Raw genomic sequence first — 27,577 nt, 5'->3', positions numbered from 1 at the left:
ATATCACTAAATCATCTTAATTTGCAAAGATAGGTGGCTATTAATGCATAAAATAAACAGAGCTTTGTAAGTATTTTAGGATTACTTGATGACAAAACTTGATGATTTGTTGTGGCTACTCAGCTTGGTGTGTAGGCCATGTCCCCATATATGCAAGTTTATGCACTGGTGTTTGTCTTTTTCCAATACTTTTATACGTTGCATCCTTATTTGCTGTGAATATAGTTCGGGTACTTTAAGATCACATGATATTAATCCCCCTTAGATTCATTTTAATTAATCAAAACATAAGGTAAGATTGTTTTATATTGGATACAACAATTTGAAATTTAGTGAATAAACCCACTTTAACCTTTCTAAGAAATTAATATTGGTGTTGCTCAGGGTTAAATAGTAAAGTTAAAATTGTTGTGAATTGAAAGTGAAATTGAAATTTAAGGCCAAAGTAGCTAAACTGGAAAAAGTCTCACAGTCAGTTGTGCTTCCATTCCCTGTAAGAGTGGGATGTAGATCTACAGAATGTTGCAGCAGGTAGAAGGCATCCTGCAATATGAGATGAGCTAAGTTTAGTAAAGACGGGATAGAATTACATGCAACACTAAATGTGTTATAGAAGGACCAAGTCAGAATCCTGGAGTGGGAGTCAGAGCTAGCCATATTCATTAAACTGTGTCTCTAAATATACAAGTATGGTGGACTGCTGTGTACTGATTACTGGCTTGGGGACCTGTATAGTGAGATGCTTGTATTCAGAATATCAAGATCCTGAGGTCTGAAGTAGAATGAGATAAAATACTACAATGTATATGTGCCTGTGGCTGCTGGGATCTGTCTTATGAAATATTCAAATGTATGAAGTTTAGTATCGACCCAGCTATGCCTCCTCTTTAACATATGGATTTAGAGCGTGATTGATAGAAAATGTCTTGCTAAATACTGAGTGCTTACTTAGGTTTTGAGCCGTTGGGTGAGTGGTTCAGGGGGCTAAAACTTGTGAAGTGACAGGTTAAGTGGCTGGAAAATAAATTGAGTAGGGGCCAACCACAGAGCCCTTCCCTGAGCCCACTATATACATATAGTGTAAGGGATGTGTATGTAAGATGTAAGGGATAAATGTAGTGTGTGTGCATAGCGGATGAATGTATGTGTGTAAGGGATGCATTGAGTATGTGTGTGTTTAGGGGTACGATAGGGGGTGAGAGGGGAGCAGTTTACATTTTCTTCTAATAATTATTATGCTTGTTGTTTTATTGAGTCCAGCCCCACAGCTTATTACATCTGACCATGGAGGGGTTTTTCCTGGTGGTCCAGTAGTACTTTAGAGGCTTGGATGCAGTCAATGTATATGTAAGGGATGCATGCAGTGAGTGTGTATGGTGGCCCAGTCTCCTTGCATGTGTAAGGGTTGTACCCGATTGATGGCGGCTCTGACATACAGCATGATATGGGTACATTTCATATCACTCTGATTCTCACTTCATATTTCCTTTTCTCTCCTCGCTCTCTCTTCTTCCACTAACCACTCCCTTATCTTAAGGTTATTAACCTATTACCGACATACCCATATGACAGGTGATGTGCTGATAATATATTTGTTTTACATGTGTCTGATTATCCTTGCTCTTTTGGAATGGATGTGCAAATCTTATATATTCGTGAATGCTGTGAATTTTGCTTAAAAGCCCTACATCCACAAAAACAAATCACTATGGCTGCAGTTCTAGCTCATGGTATATTAAGATGCTATCTTTTTCTCCACACGGTTGAGAAGGCACAGATGCGACTTGTCATTGACTCATTGAGGGACAGGGTTTTGATGTTGATACAGGGGAATGTGAACTGTGGGGTTGTGTGTGTATATATAGTAATCTGCATATGCTGGTTAAGGAATGTTTGGGTGGAGGGAATCTGATTTTAGTAAGATTAGCTGTGTGTGAAATATATATATACATATTATATAAAATGCAGGACTATACTGCAGTGCAACCTCTGGGATTGCACACAGCAATTGCACACACACACCCCTCCCCTATCTCACCTGCTTCATACAACAATTTCTAACACGTGGGTACACATTAAGAATTGCAGGACGCCTTACACGGATGTCACACAAAATTAATTCACCTTTCCCACCAACCACAGTCAGTTACTGTCAAGTGGGTGGGAAACGAGAAACAGGAGTGATTTTACTTGCTTGGACTACATTTCACCAGGAGCTAGTGGAAGAGTGGACATTGTGAGCCATGTAATGTTTGAGGTGTGTGTATGTCTATGTAAACATACACATATACAGTATGACTCTGAGTTTATAATGAAGGTGGGACCAGTACCCATACAATATTTGTATTAGCCTGTTTTGCAGCAAGGTTCAGACATGTTTTACTAAATGCTTATTTATAATTGAAACAGAGTAGCTTGGGGAGACTCTTGGAGAAGACCTAATGCGCATGTGTGGCAATGGCTGCGTTCGCATTAGGATTTCCCTTTTAGGAAAGCATTATGCAATGCTTTCCTATGGGGAAAATCTGTCACTGGAGGTCCTCATGCACAGCCCTCTAGTGGCTGTCTGGTAGATTTAGAGCTGCAATGTAAAAATCGCAGTTCACTAGGTGCAAAACGGACACAGCACCCAGACCACCTCAATGAGCTGAAGCGGTCTGGGTGACTGCAGTATCTCTTTAACTTTAGCTTAATTAAAGGACCACTCTAGTGCCAGGAAAGCATACTCGTTTTCCTGGCACTAGAGTGCCCTGAGGGTGCCCCCACCCTCAGGGACCCCCTCCCGCCCGGCTCTGGAAAGGGGAAAGGGGTTAAATCTTACCTTTTTCCAGCGCTGGGCGGAGAGCTCTCCTCCTGCTCTTCTCCTCCCCGTCGGCTGAATGCGCACGCGCGGCAAGAGCTGCACGCGTGGCAAGAGCTGCGCGCTCATTCAGCCGGTCACATAGGAAAGCATTCATAATGCTTTCCTATGGACGCTTGCGTGCTCTCACTGTGATTTTCACAGTGAGAATCACGCAAGCGCCTCTAGCGGCTGTCAGTGAGACAGCCACTAGAGGAAAAAGGGGAAGGCTTAACTAATTGATAAACATAGCAGTTTCTCTGAAACTGCTATGTTTATAAAACAATTAGTTAACCCTAGCTGGACCTGGCACCCAGACCACTTCATTAAGCTGGTCCTTTAAGCTGTTTTAAGCTGTTTTAGTGATCATGCCCCTGCAGTCTCACTGTTAAATTCTCTGTTATTTATGAGATAAATCGCCTAGTTTATGCAGCAATAGCCACACTCTCCTCTCCCCCCTCCCCTCAAGATGAGACACTTAGTCTCCCGACACAGTTTCTGTAAAGAGAGCTCTAATGTTTAAACTTCCTTTATTGCACATTCTTATTAATTTAGACTGTTGAATCTCCTGCTCTGTTAATAGCCGGCTACAGTCTTTAGAAGCCTCATGTATTCATTTAACAGAGCAGGAAACATGAACTTATAAAATAATCAGCCTGTTCTGTAAGATCTAATTAAAAATTAAACCATTTTTTTCATGCAGGCTGTGTGAGTCACAGCCAGGGGAGGTGTGGCTAGGGCATAAACAAAAGTTAATTAATTTCTAAATGGCAGAGGATTGAGCAGTGAGACTGCAGGGATATTATCTATACACCAAAACTGATTCATTAAGGTAAAGTTGTTTTGGTGCTTACAGTATCCCAATTAACATAATTTAAGATGTATCTTGTAGCTGATGGTAACAGGACTACAGCATGTAGGCTAGTGATATTTGAGTCCTGTGTTGCGTAATAATGTAACGGTTCTATGATTGTTTTTTGAATAATTGATTTGCTCAATACAACAAACAGGTAGGTTATGTGGAGGCTGTAATGTAAACTCCATGCTAGTGATTAAATGTCAATTACATCTTGGTGAAGGACTAACAAACCTTTCCTCTTTACATTAGATTACAATGAAAAAAAAAATGCAAAAAGTAATCAGAATTAAATCATTAAAGGGACACTATAGTCAACATATAAAAGCAAGAAAGACAGGTCCCCCAGCCTTCTTTCTTGCTTTTATATGAACTTGCCATAAAAAATAAATAAAGCCAAGCTTTTTTTTTGCTTTTTTTTTTCGTGCAATAGTGTTTACAAACAAGCATGCGGTGCCACGATAGCAGGTACAGGCATATTAAAGCAAACATTATCATGACAAGATTCAGTTGCACATTTTTTTTTTTTTTTTTTTTTAAATTTGTATTTTATTGAGGTTTTGCATCAAAGAATACAACTAATGCAGAGTATGTCATGGAGGCAAGCGTTATTTTGTGCCTCGTCTATAAGTCATTCATTTTAAAGTTCTGCTGTACATTCGTACATGACACATGGGTTGCCTTCTGATGGGTCTTGTTATAGTCTGGTGTGTGTCCTCGTCTCTTGTGGGTTATTTTGTGTTATCTATGTTGTGTAGTCTCGTGTAGTCATGGTGCTAGGCGTCTGGTCTATGTGGTGCTGTGTCTCGTATTGTGTCTTATGTTATGTCTTAGGGGCGAAGTGGCCTGGGATACTTGCCGATTCGTCCCGGTGTGAGGCCGTCTCCCTCCCTTTTTATGTGAGTCTTGTGTGGTCTATAGGTCGTGTTGCCTGATATGGGGTCAGTCAAGTGGCGGGTCAGTCCTTGTTTCAGGGCATCTCTGCTCGCAGGCTCTCATTCTCTCCTTGTCGATACTCTCAGGGTCAGGCCCCAGTGCTTTGTGGTTCTTCGCCCGGTAGGTTTATGGCCTTCCAGAACGCCGTGGGATCTTCTCCGGGCGATAGTGTAAGAGTCTCGCTCCCTCTTTGGGTATTCAGCGTTCCGTCTGCTCCCCAGCGGTACCGGACCTCTGCCTCTCTCAGTTTCTTGGCTACTGGAGCCAGTTGTCTCCTTGCCGCTAGTACTTCGAAGGGAAGATCTCCATAGATTGTCACGCAGCAGCCCTCGAGCCGGAATGACTTTATCTCCCTGGACCTGTTGAGGATAGCGGCTCTCACTGTTATGTCTCTGGAGATAACTATTGTGTCTCTCGGGGCCCCTTGGGGCGCTGTTGCCGCTTTCCGTACTCGGAACGCCGAGACCACCATCCCTTTGGTATCTTTGTTCTTTAGGCCCATCGAGGCCACCAGTCTCTGTGTGAAGGGTAGCAGAGCATCGTCGCTCACCGTTTCTGGTATGCCCCGCATGCGGACATTCTTGCGCCTGTGGCGGGATTCCAGTGCGGTCACCGACCGGGTAAGTCTCTGCACTTTGGAGGCTAGGTCCTCCATTTGGTTGTGGGTGTCCTGCATCTGGTGTTCCCGTTTTGTCTCTTTGTTTTCAATTTCGGAGATCCTCTTGCGGAGGTCCCCTATGTCTGCTTGGGCCTCTTTCAGGTCCGATTTCCAGACTTGCCTTATTTCTTGCAGGAGGTGTTTCATATCTCCCTTAGTCATTGGGGATGAGTCCTCCTCGGAATCCGTTTCTGGGTAATCTTCTCCTGGTTCGGGTGAAGAGGATGTGTCTCCCTCTTCTTGGGATGCGTCTGAGGCCTCCATTTCTGCCCGGGCCGCGGGCGCCATTTTGGCGGGAGCCGCGGTTGCGGCTGCAGGTCTCTCAAAGGAGAGCCTGATGTCTGGCATTTTCGGTGTCGCTGGAGGCTGGTATTTTTTATTTTTTCGTCCCATGGCAGTCTCTGTTGGAGGGTGGGTAAGTTTGTCGCTTGTGGGGCTTCGATATTTCTGGGGATTCGCAATATTTAAGTTTCTTCCTCGGAGCTCCAGAGATTTGCGTCCACTCTGTTGCTCGGTTAGCCACGCCTCCCATTTTTTGTTTTTTTAACAGGATGTATGGCAAGTGAATCCGCATTTGTGGTATGCATATTTTTTTTTTTTCATTAATCACGTTTTATTGAAGTATGTCAATAGGCAAATTTGGGCTCGCAGGCCCGCATTAAGAGCAAAATATACAAAGAATAAAGTTTACGTAGTAGAAGCGCAACATAATACAGTACATATCTTAGAATATAATCAGTGACTGTTGCAGTCTCAGGTAACAGAAGAATGCTAGTGTCAAGTAATACTTTGTTCCTCCCTAGGAGGCGCATCACCATAACTCGTGTTAGTCACGTTGTTTAACAGGATCATTCAACCAGGGGCTAGGGCTGTGCGGGCAAATCAATAGGCATCAGAGCCTTGGGTTCGTGTGAGATTCAGTGGTTGGTGTCAAAGGTCCTCAGTGGGGGGTATGAGAGGACAGTGTGATGTATTGTGTTAGTATATTGCATGACCCGGGTGGGTCCGATGTTGTTGATGGTGTTAAAGAGGCATGGCACTGGGCGGTCATGGTAAATGCGGGAGATGGTGCGGATTTAGCGAGGTTGCCTGATAGTGTAAAGGAATCCCTCCAGTGACATTAGCTTCCAACCGAGGCGTCTACGGATGCGCCCCGACTGCCCTCATGTGTCGTGGGGGGTCCAGTTAGAGAGGGCCTCGTCTCCCCGCATAGTCCCCCAGTATCCGACTGGCCTATCTAACGGTCTTCATGGGTCCCGTGTCGGGTTATGTATTGTCTGGTTGCGCATACCGCGGTTGGGGTGCGATAGGAATAGTGTAGCAGGAGGTGTGTGAAGATGGGGGCGTGAGAACCAAGCTGTCTGGGGTTCCATGTGGTTGGGTTAAAGTCCTATTGTAGTGGCTTAAGAGTGCGGGGCTGTAAAATTCCCGTTTGTGGTCGTCGGTGAGTCTTGCGTCTCCCCTAATGTCAAGATGCGTGGTGTGTCCGATTAGGTCCCGTCCAGCCACTACTGTCTCGCATTGCGTGGTCTGACTGTCCATAAATACCAGATCAGTGCGTCAGGTTTCTAGTAACTGGTCGGGTGTGGAGGTCGTGTGGTGTCAGGTCTGTGCCAGGCCGCCCCTCCTTCCCCGTGGGGGCAGGGGGAGTCTGAGATCCGTCCCCCTTATCCCAAGGGGACTCGTGGTCATGTTTTTATCACTTAATCTGTGGTATGCATATTAATGAAGAAACATGAGCTTAAACTTTGCCATTAAAACTATATAGGTGCTTAATAACAAAAGATATACATGAGAGAAGGTCTGAGAAGACACACATAAAGACTATGTTAGAGACCTTGGGTATCATGCTGTACAGCATAGATGCTAAAATGAACCGCTGGGTATAGAAGCAGGGTAGTTGGAGCAGGCAATATTTAACTTGACCTAAGCAATTATAGATCACATTACTTGTATGGTATAAACACATAGGGTCAGGCTGAACAAGGTAGCGACAGATAATAGCATGCTAGGCCTGGGCTGGTTAAGCAAGCTTATGGTGCTTTCTAATTGCACTTAGTCTCACAGGCGAGATCCCAAGAAGCTACCCTCATCGTGTAAGTGAAATTCCCCCAAAACCTTTCTAATTAAAATATTAGTAAATAAAATGAAACATTGCCATCCCCACAACTTGCAGTGTCTGCGGGTATTATGAGGCTCCATCTCAGTCAGCAATGGTAAGTTCATCGGCTCCACGCCAAGATCACCCGATGCCCTGTTGGGAGGTTACAGGTTCCCATGATAGTTCTAGGAGTGTGTCCAGCGTTATGCCCGAGTGGGGGCTTGCATCCATGTGAGGTAGGTGGAAGAGGCTCGAAGAGTGCCGCCCGGATCCCTCGGCAGTGCCGGGTCCCATCGCTGAGATGGATGTTGGTGTTGGAGGGTGTTTGTCTTGGCGGAGCACCGTCGTCGGTAAGGTCAGTCGCGTAGGTTTGCGGGCCCGCAGGGAGCTTCGTCTTTTTTGGCGCCATTTTCGGGCCCGGTCTGCATTGGGGGCGTGTCGTCAGCACCGTGGGTAAGCATTTCGCCGGTTTGTGTACCTCAGCTTGCTGCTCCCTGGCTGCCATTTTCTTCCAGAACTTAGTGAGTAGATCATCCAGCTTGGCCAAGAAGTTAGGTAGCTCTGCGTGTCGAGCACATGTGGCGGCGACCATTTTGCAGGGCTGCGCTTCGTCTTGCTCGAATGGCTCCATCTGTGGGGTCTCTGCAAATGCGTGTCTTCTCAGGGTTGGACCGGGACAACCCCCACCGGTCGGGGGGGGGGGCAGGGTGTCAGTAGGTCTGCGACTCCGATGTATTGACGGGGAGAGCGGCCGTCTCTCCCCATCTCCGTCACCCGCAAGCCACGTCTAGCCACCTTGGGCTCCCGATCTCCAATGCCGCCATATGAAGAAACTCAGCGCTCAACCACGCATGGGCGCGGAATGCGCATTCGCGAGCTGAGCTGTCTGACAGCTCAGCTCGCTTTCCATACATCCATCCCCATCATCCATCCATTCCCATCATACATATCCATCCCCATCATCCATATCCATTCCCCATCATCCATATCCATTCCCCATCATCCATATCCATTCCCCATCATCCATATCATTCCCCATCATCCATATCCATTCCCCATCATCCATATCATTCCCATCATCCATATCATTCCCATCATCCATATCATTCCCATCATCCATATCATTCCCATCATCCATATCCATCATCCATCCCCATCATCTATCCATCCATATACATCCCCATCATCCATATACATCCACTCCCATCATCCATATACATCCCCAGATCCATCCACTCCCATCATCCATATCCATCCACTCCCATCATCCATCCATCCCCATAATCCATCCTCACCCACTCGTCTTGCTCGAATGGCTCCATCTGTGGGGTCTCTGCAAATGCGTGTCTTCTCAGGGTTGGACCGGGACAACCCCCACCGGTCGGGGGGGGGGGGGGGCAGGGTGTCAGTGGGTCTGCGACTCCGATGTATTGACGGGGAGAGCGGCCGTCTCTCCCCATCTCCGTCACCCGCAAGCCACGTCTAGCCACCTTGGGCTCCCGATCTCCAATGCCGCCATATGAAGAAACTCAGCGCTCAACCACGCATGGGCGCGGAATGCGCATTCGCGAGCTGAGCTGTCTGACAGCTCAGCTCGCTTTCTATACATCCATATCCATCCCCATCATCCATCCATTCCCATCATACATATCCATCCCCATCATCCATATCCATTCCCCATCATCCATATCCATTCCCCATCATCCATATCATTCCCATCATCCATATCCATCATCCATCCCCATCATCTATCCATCCATATACATCCACTCTCCCATCATCCATATACATCCCCAGATCCATCCACTCCCATCATCCATATCCATCCACTCCCATCATCCATCCATCCCCATAATCCATCCTCACCCACTCACCCTCAGTCACCCACCCACACTCACTAAATAAGTTTACTTACAGTTTGAATCCTCCCCTCCTCCTCTTCGGTCTTCAGCCTGTCAGCTCAAGCCACTCCCACGCAGTGCTGACAGCCTCAGCACACAAAGCGCATTCACAGTGCTTTCTGTGCTGGTAGCACGTCTGAAGTATTCACCCATGCGTGAATACGTCAGACGTGAATGAAGCCTTTTTAGGGCTTCTGAACTCGGAAGTCCCTCTGGTGGCCGTCTGATTGACTGCAACTAGAGGTGTTCCAAGCTTCCAATGTAAACACTGCATTTTCTCAGAAAATACAGTGCTTACAAGAAAAAGGCTGCAGGGAGCTGTAGCATTTACCTGAACAACTTCATTAAGCTGAAGTTGTTCAGGTGACTATAGTGTCCCGTTAAATGGAAGTTTTGAAACCCAGCAGTATTAGCTCTAGGGGGAGGAAGGGGTTAAATCTTACCTGTATTCCCCCGCCGGGCTCCCTCTCCTCCGCGTGCATTCAGCCAGTCCATAGTCAATGCTTTCCTATGGACGCTGGCGTCTTCTCACTGAAAATCACAGTGAGAAGCGCGGAAGCTCCTCTAGCGGCTGTCAATGAGACAGCCACTAGAGGCTGGATTAACCCATACGTAAACATAGCAGTTTCTCTGAAACTGCTATGTTTACAGCAAAAAGGGTTAAACCTAGATGGACCTGACACCCAGACCACTTCATTAAGCTGAAGTGGTCTGGGTGCCTATAGTGGCCCTTTAATGTGGGAGTTGATTACCTTTTTTTTTAAAGAAAAGGTTCTGACTGGGAGTGAAGAATATATATTCCTACTTTCAATAAAAATAATAGCCATATTTCTATTATCCTGAAAGCTTGCCTAGACCAGAATATTATACGTGTGTGTTTGTGTGTGTATATATACTATTGATATGTCTGCTATGATTTTATTAACCTATTTTACTGAACAATCATTTGCTTTTATTCTTATGATCTCTTCATAGTACTAGAGGTGTGGTCTTACCAGTGGCCCTATAAAATTGTAAAACCACTGCTTTGTTAGATTGGCTTCTTATTATGGGCTTCTGCTTTGTGACTCTTTGTGACTAACGTGTGTGATATGCTAATTAGTTACTAGTGTCTGGGGTAAACCTCCAGTTAATGTACTGTCCGACTCCTTGCTTCACGGAAAGTGACTTTGCTACAAGTTGAAGTTCAGGCTCCAGAGGAATCTCTATGCTGTTTTGAGCTGGAGGTTTGTTGTAGGTTGGTATTTACTTTAGAGTTAGGACACATGCTTTTTAAAATTCTTCTTTGTGGCTCTCACTTGATGGGCGTGACCGCTAATCTTTGTCAAACTCTTACGGTATGCCAAGAACATTTTTTTGCTCTGATAAATTACATTCACTGGTGCTAATAACGTATTATCCAGAAGGCTAAAATGTAAGCTAATTTAATGAATCTCCATCCACTGCTGATTGTCCAGTTGCTGTTTCTTTTTTTAATATGTATCTGTGTTTTTCAATAGAATATTTGCATTTCACAATCAATGAAAATCTGTCAGCAAAGTATTGAATATGTAACATAGCACTTTTAAATAAGGGTTTAGCTGTGGGGAAAAGACATTTAAATATTATGTAAGAGGAGAATTTAAGACAGAGTTGCAGTTAGACAGAGTAAAGGTATATCATACATATATATATATATATATATATATATATATATATATATATATATATATACACATTTGTAGTTTGTCATTTAACTGTACTCTCTGTATATCACACACATTTATATATATTTTTTTATATTTTTTCTTCCATTAGTTATAATGCAAAATATATATATATATATATATATATATATACATATATATATATATATATATATATATATATATACACACACACACACTTCTTTATATATTTACAAAATGTGCAATGTATGATCTTTCCTTTGAATCCCTTTGAGGGATATTTTGTAGTGATACGATTTTTTTTTTCTCGTTCTAGACCTCCTAAACCAAAGAATGTTGAGCTACCTATCAAACCCAAATTTTCTGAGAACACAGGAAGTACACAAGAACCTGCAACTGAACAAATAATCCAAAGAGGCAGTATTGCTAACAAAATATCTTTATTTGAGAACAAGACAACCACCCACAAACATATTGATTTTCCTGCAACAAAGAGCATCACACAGCCCAAGAAATTTGTGGAAAGAGCAAAGCTGAACTTTGGTAAACAAACCAAGAGACCTGTGCAAAAATACCACATTTCACCAGGTAAACAAACCAGTGATCTTAGACGACCTGATATTATCAAGTCAGAAAATGGTACATCAGAAATTAAGGTAGAATCAGACACCACACAAGCTGAACGTGACAATAACAAGGTAGAACCTGCAGAGAAAGACACAGTGACGGTGGAGAGGCAGATGGAAGACGTCAAACATGGACTGGATACAGTGGTAGTGCCAAGTGACGCTAAAGAGGAAAGTGTTGTACATTCACTAGAGGCACAAAGTTCTAAAGAGAACATTGCTGCTGAAAAAGAATGCTTAAACACAGATTTAAACTCATTTGAAGCAAACAAAAGCAAAGAGCCGTTAACTAAGAACACTCTTAGTGAAAACATTGAGTCTTTGTCTATCAGTCCAGTAGAAGACAATTTATTGCATTTGCCAAGAGACCCTGCTCTTCATTTTGTTGGGGTCACAACCCCATATTCAAATAATACAATTTCAGAAGAGGACTCCCTTCCAGACATGGGAAATGTAAATAAAAATAATTCATCTAAAGGAAAAGCACGCGAGGTTGAGTCTGAAAATTTTTCTGGAAATGACTCATCCTCAATACCTTCAGACATTGTGGATTCTTCTGGTACATCCACATTCCCATCTACAGCAGAGCAATGTCAATCCAATGACAGTACAGAGGTGAATAGAGTTGAAAGTGAATCACAGTCACTACAATCGGTTAAAAGTATAGTTAAATCCAGGACAAATGAGACAGAAATTGTGAAGTCAAGCTCCAAAGAGAGCCCAAAAAACATTCCCAAAAATAAGAACGCACAAGAGACAATACCAATAGCTGACACAATCCCAAATAATTTTCAGGAACAAGGTTCTGTGAAAGGTGAAGAGATTGGAAAAGAAGCTACTTTGAAACATACAGACACGTTACCTGAAGTAGAAGCTACCCAATGCAGTGTGAAAGATACTCCAGAAATACAAGAGTTCCAAACTGTCATTAAAGGCGAGGACTACCTGGATAAAAATGAAAAAAGTTCAAGCCCATCAACAGATGGAACATTGGATTCCACAAAAAACACTGAAGACATGGGGGAGAGCTCTGAAAAAGTGCAAATAGCAATTGATCAAGGTGCATCTGATTTCACACAAGGACCTCTTTTATCTCTAGTTGAAAACAAAAGTGCCCTGAAGGAAGAAAATGCATTATCTGAATCTGACAGAAAAGAGAGTCTGCAGGAATTTGGAAAGGCAGGTCAAATTCAAGAGAATGCACTGCAAGTCTTGACAAGCATTCAAAAAAGTGATGAAACCAGTGCTGATTCACTGGAGAAGACACACGCAGCGCATCCTCCAACAAGTGAAATAATTCCTTGTATAGGAAGACCAGTTGATAATTCAGACAAATCACAAGACACTCAAAATACAATCTTAGAGAATGGAGATAAGGAGGTTGCAGTGTCTCCAACAAATAAAATAATTCCTTGCATAGGAAAACCACTTGATAATTCAGACAAATCACAAGACATTCAAAATACTATCTTCGAGACTAGAAATAATGAGGTCGCAGTGTCTACAGAAGCAACCGCAACTAAACCAAGTGTATCTGAACTGAAGGACAATGAAAATGTCTTGGAGGCCAGAGTTGGTTTGGAAATTCGTCAGCAACAGAAAGATAATTCCCCACATATATTGGGATTTTTAACCAAGGCAGATGGGGAAGGATTTAGTGAGGCAACTGTTGATGTAAACACTAAACAGTCTAAAAAGACTGAAAGAGTGGAGCCCCAGGATGCGAAGTTTCTTAATGAAGTTGATGGAAGGATGGAAGAGCACCTTGAAAAGTATTCTGCAAAGAGTTCCTCTAGCACAGAAACAAATGCAGAAGACCCCAACAACACAGTAAATGAAAGTGATCAGGAATGGGCCATTGTGAACCCATACCTTCCTGAAAGTGTAAATCATAATGGCTATGTTGCGGATACTGCACAGGGTAATAGGAGTCCCCAAAAGACAGGGAATCCGGAACAGTATTGTAAAAATATAGAAAAAACCCCAGAAACAGCCTTAAATGCCTCAGTAGCAAGCGATGAAGGAACTTTAGATTCATCTGCAGACATGGAGAAATTTGCTGAAACCATCAGAAAGTTAGAAAGTCCAGTCACATTGCCACAGAAGAGGAAAAAAAACAGGGCTCCAAAATCACCGGGTCCATACTGTGGTCTACCCCCTATTCGGGAGGATTATTTGGAAAAGATACTGGATGGCGATTCATTCTCATTTGGCTTGGGCAAAAAAGATAGGGCCAAAGACATGGCGCCAATGGCCCTGTTCAAATTACAAAGCCGAGAAACAGCTGAGAAAATGCTACCAAAGAGGGCATCTGCCGAACAAAGCATGCTTTTGAAATCTCTGAAATCAAACAGACAGCCGATTTTCAAACCACAGGAAACCTGTGACAAAGACAATGCAGATGTTACAGATTTAGCAGTGAAGAGATCTCGCATTGAGTCTATGTACACTAGCCTGAAGACACCCTCTGCTGCCAGATCAGAAGAAAACGTGTTCTCTCCTTCTGTTACTACAATCAACACCATCACCACCTCCTTTGCCACACCCCAGAAAGAATGTGCCCAGACAGGAAAAAACTTTGAAACCAAAATGACTGACTCTGCAAAGACGTCTCAGTCACTAGTTAATGAAAGCGAGAAAGACATTATTAAGTCGAATGGAACTTTAGCTCAGGACTACTTAAACAGCCTGCAGACGGATAGTGCAAAGCAGCCTCAGAGCAGATCTCCCAGCGACATCATGGAAAAACAAACCGAAACAAACAGCGTTTCACAAGCCAAGTCCCAGCTATCGGAGTTAAAGCTTTCTGATCGTGAGAACTCTCTAGACATTAACACTTCTTTGCCTGGTGGAAACAGAATGGCTTTGCCTCCTTTTCAAAGCACTCCAAATCTTGAACCTCTGAATGGTGACATTATTGCAAACGATGTACCAGATATATTTTATTTTAAAGGGCATGAGCCAAATTCTGCTCATCCAAACTTGGTAGCAGAGGTAAGTGTCTTTCTTTTCTTTTAATTTATACACTTGGAGCTAAACTCCTGTGATTGCCAATGATGGTCACCTTGCTTTAACCACTCTAGTGCATATGTTCATGTATAACTGTAGCTATTAATTCATATTGTTCCCCCAAAGCTGTGCAACCCAGCACTGACACGGTTAATAGAGGCACGTATGCTTCAATCCGTTATACTATACTGCTTTTTACAGTTACATTTTCATCGAAATTCCGCATAATGCATTTTTCATCTTAACTATTTAATTACTGGATTAGTGCACATTTAAAAGATTTTAGTGATTTTCAGGTACGGCAGTCAGTCCAGGCTCACGATCTCCTTTTAGCAGAAAAATGTTAGAGTGTGTCTGCGGGTAAAAACTTTGCACTCATTAATTCAGATGTTCTGCAAATCTACCCGCAGATTTGCAGAACATCTGAATTAATGAGTGCAAAGTTTTTAAATATGGAAAACTGATTTATTTGCATGTTTAATATTAAATGTAAACTACACGTCACTGTTACTTTGCTTAGGGATTTGTTTGTTAAAACTTGAGTTGGTTTGAGCAGACTCAAGAAGATAGAATTCTCAGATGAAACCCAGGGAGTTATCGATTTGGATCACCATTAAATCGTATTTTAGTCCGAGAGAAATATTTATTATGGTAATTGCTGTCAATCAGTGCTCAGAGGAGTCAGAAGCACAGATGGTAGGCATCAGAAACCTTGGTGTTCAGTTTTTATAGGGCTGTTCGCACTCTTATTAGTACAGAAACTGAATGAAAGATTAATATAGGGGTTCTTGAAGAATCTGTTAAGCATAGAACTTAGTAATGCAATACTGCGTTTGGTGATTTGCTTTCCATATGAAGGTTTATTACATGTTGAAGTGATCAGTAGAGTACTAAATTAAATAAGGACGTTTTAAAAATAGTTGATCTTCTATATGGTTTATTTTAAGGTATCTGGTTGGTGCTGGTTTGAAAGGTTTTACATATGTATGCATATTTAAATATTTGTAATGCTTAAGTTATTTACAGGGTTGTTCGACCTGTCCTAACCAGATTCTTAACTCACTCCACCAAACTTTTTCGGATTTCTAACTTTGCTTATTAGCAGTGAACCATATAAGGCAGGCTTGGGTCACCTACCACTGTCCAGTTAGTGAGAAACTGGTCATTTAGGTATGCACATCAGTGTTTATAGGTCATTGTAGAAATAAAAAAAACTGGATCACAATGGGAAATCTAAACTCCATATGCTACACTACAATTAAATGTATCTCATCCAGCTAATAATCTGTGCATTCAATTGACCTGTGCACATTGAGCAAATGAGGGATTTCAGGTTCTCATTCTAAAAATGACTCCATAAATGATCAGCATATTGCTTAGCAGCTCTCTGCCTTGGCTGTTAATGTGTAGGAGGAGAGGGCACCTAACAATGTTGCTTCCAATATCAGTCCAGTTAACTACTGGTTACAGCATTAGAAATAAATATTAACAATAAAATGGAGTGGTGTTGGATATTATTGGGTCCCTAGTGACAAATAAGTCCCTGCCAGCCTTTTCTCTTTTTTGGGGGTGAAACATAACTCATTATCCCTTTTTAAAAACTGTGTTACTTTTTTTAAAGTGTTTTCAGCATTTCTCATAAAAAGGGAAGAGGCACAGATCAAAAAGTGTATAGGACGTAAAAAAATGAAGCAATTGCTAACAGAAACCTGTAAAATATTTATTGACCAAATAAATTGAGGCTATATTGGCTGATCAGGCAAGGAGCAAGCGTTAGAACTTTAAAGGTTTTATTTAATGTGCTTCTTTATAGGTTCCTTTATTAACAATTAGTAGCTCTGCGAGAAATCATTCAGGTGGCTGCTTTAACCTGTCAACAGGTTAGGTTACTGACTTTACTGCTTTGGGAGGAGCTAAAAGATCATTTGCTTGACATGCAGAAATATATTACTCTGGAAATTTCTACTCTGAAAGAGGGTGGGGGGGTGGGGGGGTGTGTGAGGGCTTCACTCACCTGCACATGCTGGGGCCAATATATACAAAATACACAATCCAGCACACTCGCTTATTCACTAAACAATTATTTCAAATCTTAGAGATTGTAGTAGTTTTATTTAAAAACACCTCACCTAGATAAAAATAATGTGGGTTTAGTTACACTATTTGATCATATATTGCATAAGCCTGCCACAACGTCAATGTACCCCATTCTTGGCAGGTCCTACTCTAGCAGCCTAATGCCTGCCTTTACTTGTGAACTACTTCCTCCGGGGACTCTCTGCAGGTTAAGGCAAAATAGGATCCTGGAATGAGGCACCTGTGACAGGGAGGGGTGCAAAACCAAGGAGTTGGCCTGGACTCACAAATATATCAATTAAACCAAGAGGCTGCACTCACCTGAACATGCATACATTATAGGCTGCTAGAGTAGGACCTGCCAAGAATGGGGTACAATAGGGTACGTTGACGTTGTACAATGACATATGCTCATATAATGTAACTAAACCCCCATTATTATTTGCCTAGGTGAGGTGTTTTTAAATAAAACTATTACAGTCTGTGAGGTTTGAAATCATTTAGTGAATATATCAAAACTTATTCTGCAGACTATTTTATGGTAAGTTTAAAAAAATGCTTTTTTTAAAATTAGGCAGACTACATGGGCCGAATGGTTTTTATCTGCCGTCACATTCTATGTTTCTATGTAATATAAAACCACAGGTAAATGACAAATTGAGGTGAGAACCAGTGATAATATTTTTTTGCCTCCCTAACCCTATTTTTGAAGGATTATGGAAATTTCAGAGAACACTGACATAATTTAGTGACACTGTTGACACTGACACTATTTATAGACCACTCACAAATAGTATCAAAATAATAATGGAATTTAAATATCACTTTTCAGAACACTTGATGAAATATGCGTGTACGGAGAAATCAGATGCGTGGAAAGGTGATGAGTGTAATGGACTGTGGAAGCATGAGTTATGTGAGGAGAAACATGGGTGCCTAGGTGGGGAGAGATCGGTTACTGTAAGGATGATTGGAAGGATTAATATGAGATTATTCCTTACAGTTACCCTGGAAGATAATTAGCTTTCCTGTAGAGATTAGTTTTAAGGGACTTCTAAAGAACTAGATGACAATTAGCAACAAGTGTGCAAATAGAAAAAATGAAGTTCACGGGAAGAACAGAGTGGTTAATTGTGGAAGAGGTACATTTAGAATTACAGCACAATTGCGAGAAGGGGCAGAGTTACTGACCGCTTTGCATGTAATGGTTTGGAATTGTACAGGAAGCTGATGTAAGGATTGGCAGAGCGCTGGGGTGTGTATATGGGAAGGAAGGTATGAAAGATCAGCTCGACAACAGCACACACTACAGATTGATGACGAGTGAGTTCCACTAACAGACAGGAAATGATAAGTACATGAACAAGTGTATCTTAGGGGCAAACACCGATAATATTTTAAAGGTAAATTTAGTAGGATTTTTATTGGATGTAGGATTAAAAGTGAGGCCATGGTCCAAAAAGTAACACCAAGCCAGTGAGGGATGGGTTGGTGATAGGGTTATTTAAGATGATGGACATTAATGTTTCTTAAAGTAAACACTCCTTTGAATTTTTTCCAATTATTCTTAACAAGCTTTTACACAGCTCATTGAGACGGTGGGTGGGTAGGTGCGCTATAACTTTGTTTACCTGCTGCTAAGCAGAAGAAAATATTCCCGGCTGTTTGACAGCTGTGGAGGCATATCTGTGAAGCTTTAAAAGAGTGTGGAGTTCTACGGAAATCTGCACTTTTTGTAAAATTGTCACAGATGTGACATACTCCAGACACATAAATCACTTAAACAAGCTGAAGTGCCTTATGTGCATGCAGTGTTTATTTAATGGCTGATACGGGGTTAAAGTACTGATGTTTATGTAAAAAGAGTGGTTAGGTCTAGTCAGCAGCACTTAGCCTTGACAGTAGCTGGGATGCACACTGTAAACTAATGCTTTGTGGATGACCTAATGTATAATCTGTAGCTGTGTGGTGTATGTCTGAATAGAGAGTAGGCGTCAATTTATCTCAAAATTAACTGGGTAGTGTTAACTCGCAAATAATGTGTCTGGAGTTTTCAGGAACCTCTTTTGTTCTATTATTTTAATAAGAACATCCTTAAGGATTAATTAGGGAAGTGAGCAAAAAAACTTTCTCCCCTCCCCCCCCCCCCCTTTTTTCCCCCCAGTAATGTGCGTTTGAGTCTGCAATTTCAAGATACTATAGGATTATAAGATTTATAATTGAACATTGATTTGTTATTTATTTTATTTATTTATTTTAAATTGGAGCTAATCCTTACCTGGGGTTAAATTATGTTTACACAATTTAGACTGTATAGCATTTATTTTTACAATTTAAGCGTGCTGCAGCCATTGTAGATTTTCACTGGCCACAAATCTAGTGTATGTAAACTAGCATTTTATCTCATGTCCACTTTTTTTCTGTTCACCTATGTATATTGATATTATTATTATTGTTTTGCAATACACTATGGAACATGCTGCTACTATATTAAATCAGAATATCCTCACTGAATGTATAAAGGAATGCAGACATTATCCAGATGTTTAGTTGTCGTTTGACCAAAAATTAAATTGAACAAAACATGGCATCTAAGCAGCTTTGACTGTAGCATGAATGGTGACTCTTTGGAAAGTTTCTCCAATAGCAATGAACACTTTGGGACACTTATTTAATAGAGGCTTGGATTTGGACCAACAGCAAAAACAAATGGCTGAACTTGATGGGACACATGTCTCTTGTCAGCCTATGATACCTTAGCCAGGCACTGTGTTTTTTTTTTTTTAGCTGGTGGCCCATAATCTCACAGGTTGTTTACTAAAGTGAGAATACAAAGTGAATTTCAAATTTAAGGTGAAAATAGATAAACTTGAGAAAAATCAATAATTCAGTGAAGTCAGCCAAACTTTCAGTTTGGCATGTTTGGCCTTAAATTTGAAATTTACTTTTAATTCCCACTTTAGTAAAAAAAAACCTGGTCAGTGCTCCCCAGATCTGGTCTGGCCAACTAGGATGTTTTCCAGGAGTCTACAGTATCTGTGGATGAACATCTGCCAGTCTTTAAAGAGTGTGTTTGATGTGGAGATTCTTGCAAGTATTAATGGGCTAAAGTGGACATTACTGTCAGCTGTCTCATGGGAAACATTCTATCCAATTTCGTGAAATGTGGAGCTCCCACTGACACAATGCCCCCAACCATCCCAATTCTGGCAGGACACCAGGAAACTGACCTCAACAAGCATGGTGCGAGTGCATTAATAGTCACATAAAAGCTATGCTAAGGGTACTAGGACCCTGCAGAGAGCACTGAAACAATGCTTTCTGCATATCCTCCCTCAGTGGACTGGTCTTCTTAATTGACTTGTAGCCTGATGTGCATTAGCCCGGCTGATCTTTTAATTATTTTGGGTGGACCCGCCCCATTGATTTTGCATCACTAGCTAACACCCTTCTAAACCCATCCACCGGTGCTCCCAATCGCAGGGATAAAAAAGTTGGCCGGTATGCTGCTGCCATATCCAACACTGCAGGCGTCTATCCAGCCTGGATAAATAGTTTGGGCCTGGAACCAGTTAAGGGTGGTTCACAGGAGTAGGTTTGGCAGCCTCCAAAAGTGTTTGTTGCGATATTAAAAAAAAAAAAAAATATTTATATATATATATATATATATATATATATATATATATATATATATATATATATATATATATATATATATAGGTATATATATATATAGGTATATATATATATAATAAACAATACACAAGATCCAGCGCACTCTCCTATCTACTAAACAGCAACTTCAATGTTGACAGATTTTATTAGTTTTTAAAAGTTTTTTTTAAAAACACCTAATCTAGGCAAAAAAAATAATGGTGATTTAGTTACATTATATGATCATACATTGCATAAGCCTGCCACAACGTCAATGTACCCCATCTTTGGCAGGTCCTACTTTCACAGTCTAATGTCTGCTCTTATGAGATTAACCCACTTACTTGGGAAAAAATTCCATCTGAGGCTCTCTGCAGTACAAGGCTAAATAAGGACCTGAGATGAGGCACCTGTAACAGGGAGGGGTGCAAAACCAAGGAGTTGGCTAGACTCCCAAATATGTTTCATTATATATATATATTTCTTGAGGAAAGTCCTGTGTAGTGGACTGAAACGTTGATCATTTTAAATATGCTTTAATAAAATTTGGATTTTTTTATCTGGACCGTGAGTGCTGCTACCTCTTTGGATTTCTTTTATATATATATATATATATATATATACACACATCTGTTGGCATACTGAGGACTAATGATAAGTGCGTGTTTAGAAATAGCATGTTGTTTATATCATGGCTCGTTTTGCTATTATTTCCAACTTACTGAAGATGCTACTGAGAAGCATAGAAGTTTCATCTGGGTGTAGAAACCTGAGGCATTACTTAATCTGCTTAAGTAGGTTTTCTGACATCTCCCATTGGCTTTGCTTTAGGTTGTCAGATCCTGGACTTCCTAATTGATAGGCCCGTGTGTTATCTTGTCTTCTATGTCTGTCACAGGGTAGCAACATCAGGTGGTGACCATATGTGCGGTCAAAATGGGCAAAGGCCAACAAGCCAGGAAGTAGGGTCAAATTCAGAACCCCCGGCCCAAAACTGAGCGTTTGGAATAGTTACGTAGGCATTGTGGGGGCTTAATTAAACTTAATGTGGCAGAGTCAGGACTTTTACTAAAGTAACCATTAGGTTGGGGAGTGTCCCAGGTGAAGTTTGTTAGACGTGAGCTAATGGTATACTAGATCTAAAACTTGCCCCGCAGTACATATGTCCAGAGTGAACAGTAGACCTCAATTTGGCTTTCCATTCTGTATAATTATATTTACAAACCATCATCACCTTAGCCTCAACAAACATTTGCTTTTGGTGAAAAGAAAACTTGCCAGAAAAAAAGAATACCAGTTCACATCTTGGATACAAAGTCTAATCTGCAATCCGATCCCATGCACACAAACACTCGCTATATGCATGCATACATATAGCGTGTAGGATTAATAGCTGATTGCTCTGTGTACCTAAGATCTCAAGTTACCTTGTTTAATGATAATATATTCATACTTCAAGGCATGATACACTGATAAATCTACTTAAACCTTTACCAAAAAATATGCAGATTTGTAATTGTAATATTTTACTATTTTAATGCTTGCAGGGGTTTCCTGGACAAGGTGTGGATAAAATCAACCCCAGACCTGGAAAGGTAATTAAACACAGTGTATGTTGTGTTGTTTGATTCTATGGGCTTCTTTCACAAGGAGTATAACACAATACAATGTCTCCTTTGCAGTTAGTAATTCTCACTGAAGCTGAAGGTGAAGGGTCGGTAATAGAAGTGTACTCTGACGAGGTGGACTGCACTTCTTGGGAACTGACACCCCACATTTGTATCAAAACTATACGAGGATGGTAAGAATATTTCCTCTTCAAGTATCTATTCAAGTAGTAATTACAGATGCTCATCTTTCTACAGCAATTGTGTAAGATGTCATGTGTTTATGCTACATGACACACATTATAAAAAGACACAACATTTTGATTTTTCTTCAGACAATTCTGTCAGTTTAAAGCAGGTTTATATGTGTACAGTCAACCTGTGTTTTCAGTAAGTTTTTTGTTTTGTTTTTTTCTTATACTTCTCATAAGGGGTTTGGAAACAATGTTTTGCTGAACTGGTCAAATGTGTATCTGAGAAGCTTCTAGCTGTATGTGTTTGTGTAGTGTCTAGTAATAAAAAGAGGAGCTTGCTATCCTTTGAAGTGACAGATACTTAGCGCTATCACTTCCCCTGTTTTAATTGTTTCTGCAATTCACAATATTGGCCACCTGTAGCCTTTTTAGAAACAAATATCTGATTGATCGTTTTTTTTGCATTGTGATATATGTCCCAAAAATAAATTCTAACATTTTATCTGCAAAATGGTGTTTGCTTGGTGTATTGTGATGAAATGGTATGGTCTGTAGTTGGCTGCATATAAAGCACACATGATTCTTTGGGATATTTCACATTCCATAAATGGAATCTGGACTTTTTTCATAGACTGACATAGATGACATGTTCTGTAACTGATAATGTTCCGCTTTAAAATGCTTTCCTTTTAGTTGGATAATTTATGAGTTGCCAAATTTCCAAGGGAGGTCCATTGCTTTGGAGGAAGGTGACTTGGAGCTTGCTAACCCTTGGGCAGAGGAGCCACAGGAAGAAAGTACCCCTTCACCAATCGTTCTTGGGTCGCTAAGACATGTTGTACAGGTAAATTTAAACTTAAAGCATCATTGTTGTGCCGAACTTACGTTTCCTATTTTTTTCTTCTTCTCTTCATCTCTCATAATCTGTTCTTCTTTTCTTTAATTTTGATATAGTTTTCTTTAAAACATAAGATAATGTAGGGACTACTTTCCTACGCTTGACTTTCTTTGACCAAAGGAGGAGCTTAAGCCAGATCCATTTCCTGTGTCAAAGAAAATACTCCACCTTCTCCTTGACACAGGAAATGGAGCCGACTTAAGCTCCATTAAGTTCTTTGGTAGATACTAAAATACTCATGTGTTTTTAGAAGAAGTGGATATTCAGTATGGCCTTGGCACAAAATTATATTGCAAACTTCTAGGCTGCAAAGTAAACTACTATGTGACCTGATGTTTTGCAAAATCAAAATACTCTTAATTGTCCATAAAAGGTTTTACTTTGACCTCCACTTTTACTTTTAATTACAAAATAATCATTGTATTTACTGACTGCCACTGTGCCATCCTGTGTGTAACAAGTGACTCATTGTAAACATGTAAGGCTTGCACTTTGGCTTCCTGAACCACTTCCCTCAAGTCAGTTTGAAGGGTGTGTTAGTCTTATGTTTGTTTATTGGAGCCTATAGTAACTTTATATGGTTTGTTGTAATCATGACATGGTGGCCAGTCATAAAAGAAACACTGGCAAATATAAACTCTTGTATATTTCTATTACGTATGTCTTACACATACCTTTATGTGCATGATTCTTAAATTGTACGCCTCGTTGGCCATATACAACACAGTTAGAAACACAACAAATTGTGCTTTATCTGCATTATTGTCTCATGCAGACTTATTTGACATATTGATTTTAAAAACTTAGATGTAAAAAAAAAAAAAGAGCGAAATAGTGGTTTCTTTTACATTTTTGGGAGGGAATTAATGCAATTTATCAGAAAAGAAACTACCGGTAGTTCTAAAAATGAATTCAGAATATACCGTAGTTTACCTTTTTTAGTTTTCATTTACTTATCACAGAGCTATTTATCACAAGATGTGAATAGACACCAGGATAAAACCAGTCTAAAAGCTTTTAAGTAAATATAATATATATTCAACAGTATTCTTATAATGGAATCATAGAAATCATGATTAGGTTATTTCATCAGGAATTGGAATTGTGGAAAACAAATCCACAATACTTTATTTCATAGCAATTTGAAAAGCAGTTGTTATTTCTTAGTATTGTGTTTGAGTACTGTTGTTTGGGTTTTTGTTTGTTATTGCCATGTTCTCAGTACAGCTGTTTTGTTATCAAGCAGTACTGTCTACATTCCATGTAAACACACATATATTCTTTACTGTGATCTTCCAATGCTCCTGCAGTGGTAGAACATTGATAAATGTCTGCATGTAAAGTGGTTTGGGTGGCTGCCTCTCTGACTCTTTTCACTGTTCACATGTTTACAGAGGAAAATAAAGTGGTCCTGCTGTTATCTATTAAAAGACAAGTTTGTATTGACTTCAGTAGAACTTGTTTTGACCAAGGTTTCCAGGTTCCTGTAACTCATGGGTCCATGGGATTTCCACTGACTTGGTATTCACATGCATTCAAAGAAAATTCCCGTCTACCATATACCCTGGAGCCTGCATTCACGTTGTGTAACATGGGAGGTGTCTTGGACCCACATTTGAACAGACTCCAGTGAAAGCGAATCTTGATTCAGACTCAAATTTAGCATTTGTGATTACCTATGCTTGAATTAAATATAATTCAAAGACTTTCCTAACAAATTTAGTTTTAAGTGTTATACAATATACAAAATATGTCTGCCCCTTTAATAATTATCGGCTGGATAAGAAACAGTTTTTACTTTGCAGTTTACTAACTTCTTAGGAATCCTGAATTTAAAAACTAAAAATGTATCGATGTACTACATTCCCTCGTGTAAAATTCTTCGTATTTGAAAATATTGATACTTCAAATATGCGCAGGTTCCACATGCTAAACATTCCAAGGTCTGTTAACAGCTCGTCGTGACGAAAACAAGAATATATTGAAAGTATTTTACTGCCATCTAACAATTGTTATTCTTTTTATAGGATTATAGAGTTTGTCAGATTGACTTGTTTACTGAACCAGACGGATTAGGAATTATGACATCGTATTTTGATGATACAGAAGAATTACAAGTCTATGGACGGCTACAGAGAACTTGTTCAATTAGAGTGCACTGGGGAGTGTAAGTATGAGCTATGTGTATATATGTACGTGACTTACCTTTTACGGGCAGTTAGTCATGAGACTAACTGCCCGTTGCCCATTGCGCCTGCTGCCATTTATTCATCCCATTCATTCTGGGAATGGTACTGAGGCTGGTCTCCTGACATATTACTAAAATAGGAGGAGCTGAATTAAAAATATCACTGATAAATACAGGTGATACTCGAAAAATTAGAATATCGTGCAAAATTTCATTTTTTTTAGTAATGCAACATAAAAAGTGAAAATAATATATGAGATAAATGCATTACATGCAAAGCAAGATAGTTCAAGCCGTGATTTGTCATAAGTGCGATGCTTATGGCTTACAGCTCATGAAAACCCCAAATCCACAATCTCAGTAAATTAGAATATTGTGAAAAGGTGCAATATTCTAGGCCCACAGTGTCCCACTCTAATCAGCTAAGTAAGCCATAACACCTGCAAAGGGTTTGAGCCTTTAACCCCTTAAGGACACATGACATGTGTGACATGTCATGATTCCCTTTTATTCCAGAAGTTCGGTCCTTAAGGGGTTAAATGGTCTCTGTCTGGTTCTGTAGGAATCACAATCATGGGGAAGACTGCTGACCTGACAGTTGTGCAGAAAACCATCATTGACACCCAGGGAAGTATTTACCACAAGGCAAACAAGGCACTTGCCTAGGGCGGCACTTTCAGGGGGGGGCATCTAAAAAATGCCACCCCAAGCTCCCAGACAAATGCTTTGTTTGCCTCGTGTTCTGGGGCTGTCCACCTCACTGTGAGTGAGTGTAGCTGTCAGTGTGTGTCTGTGAGTGAGAGTGGGTGTGCCTGTGAGTGTGTGTCAGTGTGTGTATGTCGTTTTATGTGTATCTGAGAGTGTGTGCCTGTCAGTGAGTGGGTATGTCAGTGTGTGTCTGTCAGTGAAAGTGTGTGTTGGTTAAACAGTCTGTACCAATGACTGTATGTGTGTGCCAATGACTGTGTATCTGTCAGTGAGTGTATATCAGTTCATGTATCAATGAGGGCATGTGTCTGTCAGTCAAAAATATGGTCTTAACACAAATTGGGGGGACAAATTTAGATTTTGGGGGTGTCCGAATTTAGTCGCGCCTAGGGCAGCACAAATCCAAAATACACCACTGTTGACACCCTCCATAAGGAGGGAAAGCCTCAAAAGGTAATTGCGAAGGAAGTTGGATGTTCCCAAAGTGCTGTATCAAAGCACATTAATAGAAAGTTATGTGGAAGAAAAAGGTGCACAAGCACCAGGTATTGTTACGCTACTAGGGGTGATTTGGATTGGAACTCAACTGCAGCTTGTAATCTCCCTAATTACAATAGTGAAGAAATGGAGAATCCTTAAGTATCAATACTGTAGCTTTAAGAAAAGAGAGAATCACTGGTAAACTTGGTTCAACCGAAGTTTTAATAAGTGTTAAACTTAAATGAATTGCATTTAGGCAATAATCCAATAAGAAGAAGTGCAAGTAATCAACAACACAAAGTGCATTATTAAGTATTTCTTCAGAGATGCATTAAGTAACATTAGTTCATGAGAATAATCTTCAATAGGAACAATAATCAAGTAGCTAAGGATATTTGCAAAGCAAGAACAGTTCATAGTGAATAAGCATGATGGGAGTTGTCCTTCATGAGATTAGTAACTTGAAGCACTGAATGTAATTGCAAAGCAAGAAACAGTTCATAGTGAATAAGCATGATGGGTGTTGTCCTTCAAGAGATTAGTAACTTGTAGCAATGAAGATTTGAGTAAGCAAGCATTAGTTCATTAATAAATGATATTGCAGACAAATAGCTGAAAGATATACTTAAGGTTAATATGGGTAGTCCTCCAATAGTTCAGAGATATGGCCCACTTGTAAAGTAGCAAAGTATCCGTTCTCCAGTAATCCTTTATGGCATGCAGCAATCCTTGTATTTGCTCAAACGGCTTGTCTGAGCTTGTGGAGAGGTAAGTCTGGTGGAAGTAGCTCCCAGTAGCTGAGCCTGTGGAGCCCGCGGTCTCGTGGAGGCAGCTCACACAATCAATCACCAAGCACCCTCTCTCTGGCCCAGACTCCCTAAATACCGTCAGAGCTGTGTCAGAGGGGGGCGGGGTCCGGCTCCTCACCGCTGAGTGCCGAACCCGGAAGTGTTACTCCATGACAGGTATGACCGCAGCCTGGAGAGGATTGTCATGAAAAGGCCATTCAAAAGTGTTGGGGACTTTCACAAGGAGTGGACTGAGGCTGGAGTCAGTGCATCAAGAGCCACCACACACAGACGGATCGTGGACATGGGCTTCAGATGTCGTATTCCTCTTGTCAAGCCGCTCCTGAACAACAAACAACATCAGAAGCGTCTTACCTGGACTAAAGAAAAA

At 40.8% G+C, this 27,577-nt stretch overlaps 1 protein-coding gene across 2 annotated transcripts in view; it reads left to right on the top strand.

Annotated features, from left to right (window-relative positions):
* The window catches only part of CRYBG1 (crystallin beta-gamma domain containing 1), a 264,471-nt gene that overhangs the window by 199,187 nt on the left and 37,707 nt on the right, over nt 1–27,577 (top strand). For both annotated transcript variants that reach the window (XM_063443543.1, XM_063443544.1), the window contains 5 exons: nt 11,275–14,578; nt 21,871–21,918; nt 22,006–22,124; nt 22,818–22,968; nt 25,050–25,189. In XM_063443543.1, coding sequence (XP_063299613.1) covers nt 11,275–14,578; nt 21,871–21,918; nt 22,006–22,124; nt 22,818–22,968; nt 25,050–25,189 — 3,762 coding nt within the window. The remainder of the gene's footprint in view (nt 1–11,274; nt 14,579–21,870; nt 21,919–22,005; nt 22,125–22,817; nt 22,969–25,049; nt 25,190–27,577) is intronic.

The sequence above is a fragment of the Pelobates fuscus genome, chromosome 2, assembly GCF_036172605.1.
Source record: "Pelobates fuscus isolate aPelFus1 chromosome 2, aPelFus1.pri, whole genome shotgun sequence".
Classification (NCBI taxonomy): domain Eukaryota; kingdom Metazoa; phylum Chordata; class Amphibia; order Anura; family Pelobatidae; genus Pelobates; species Pelobates fuscus.
This window is presented reverse-complemented; position numbering and strand designations above follow the sequence as displayed.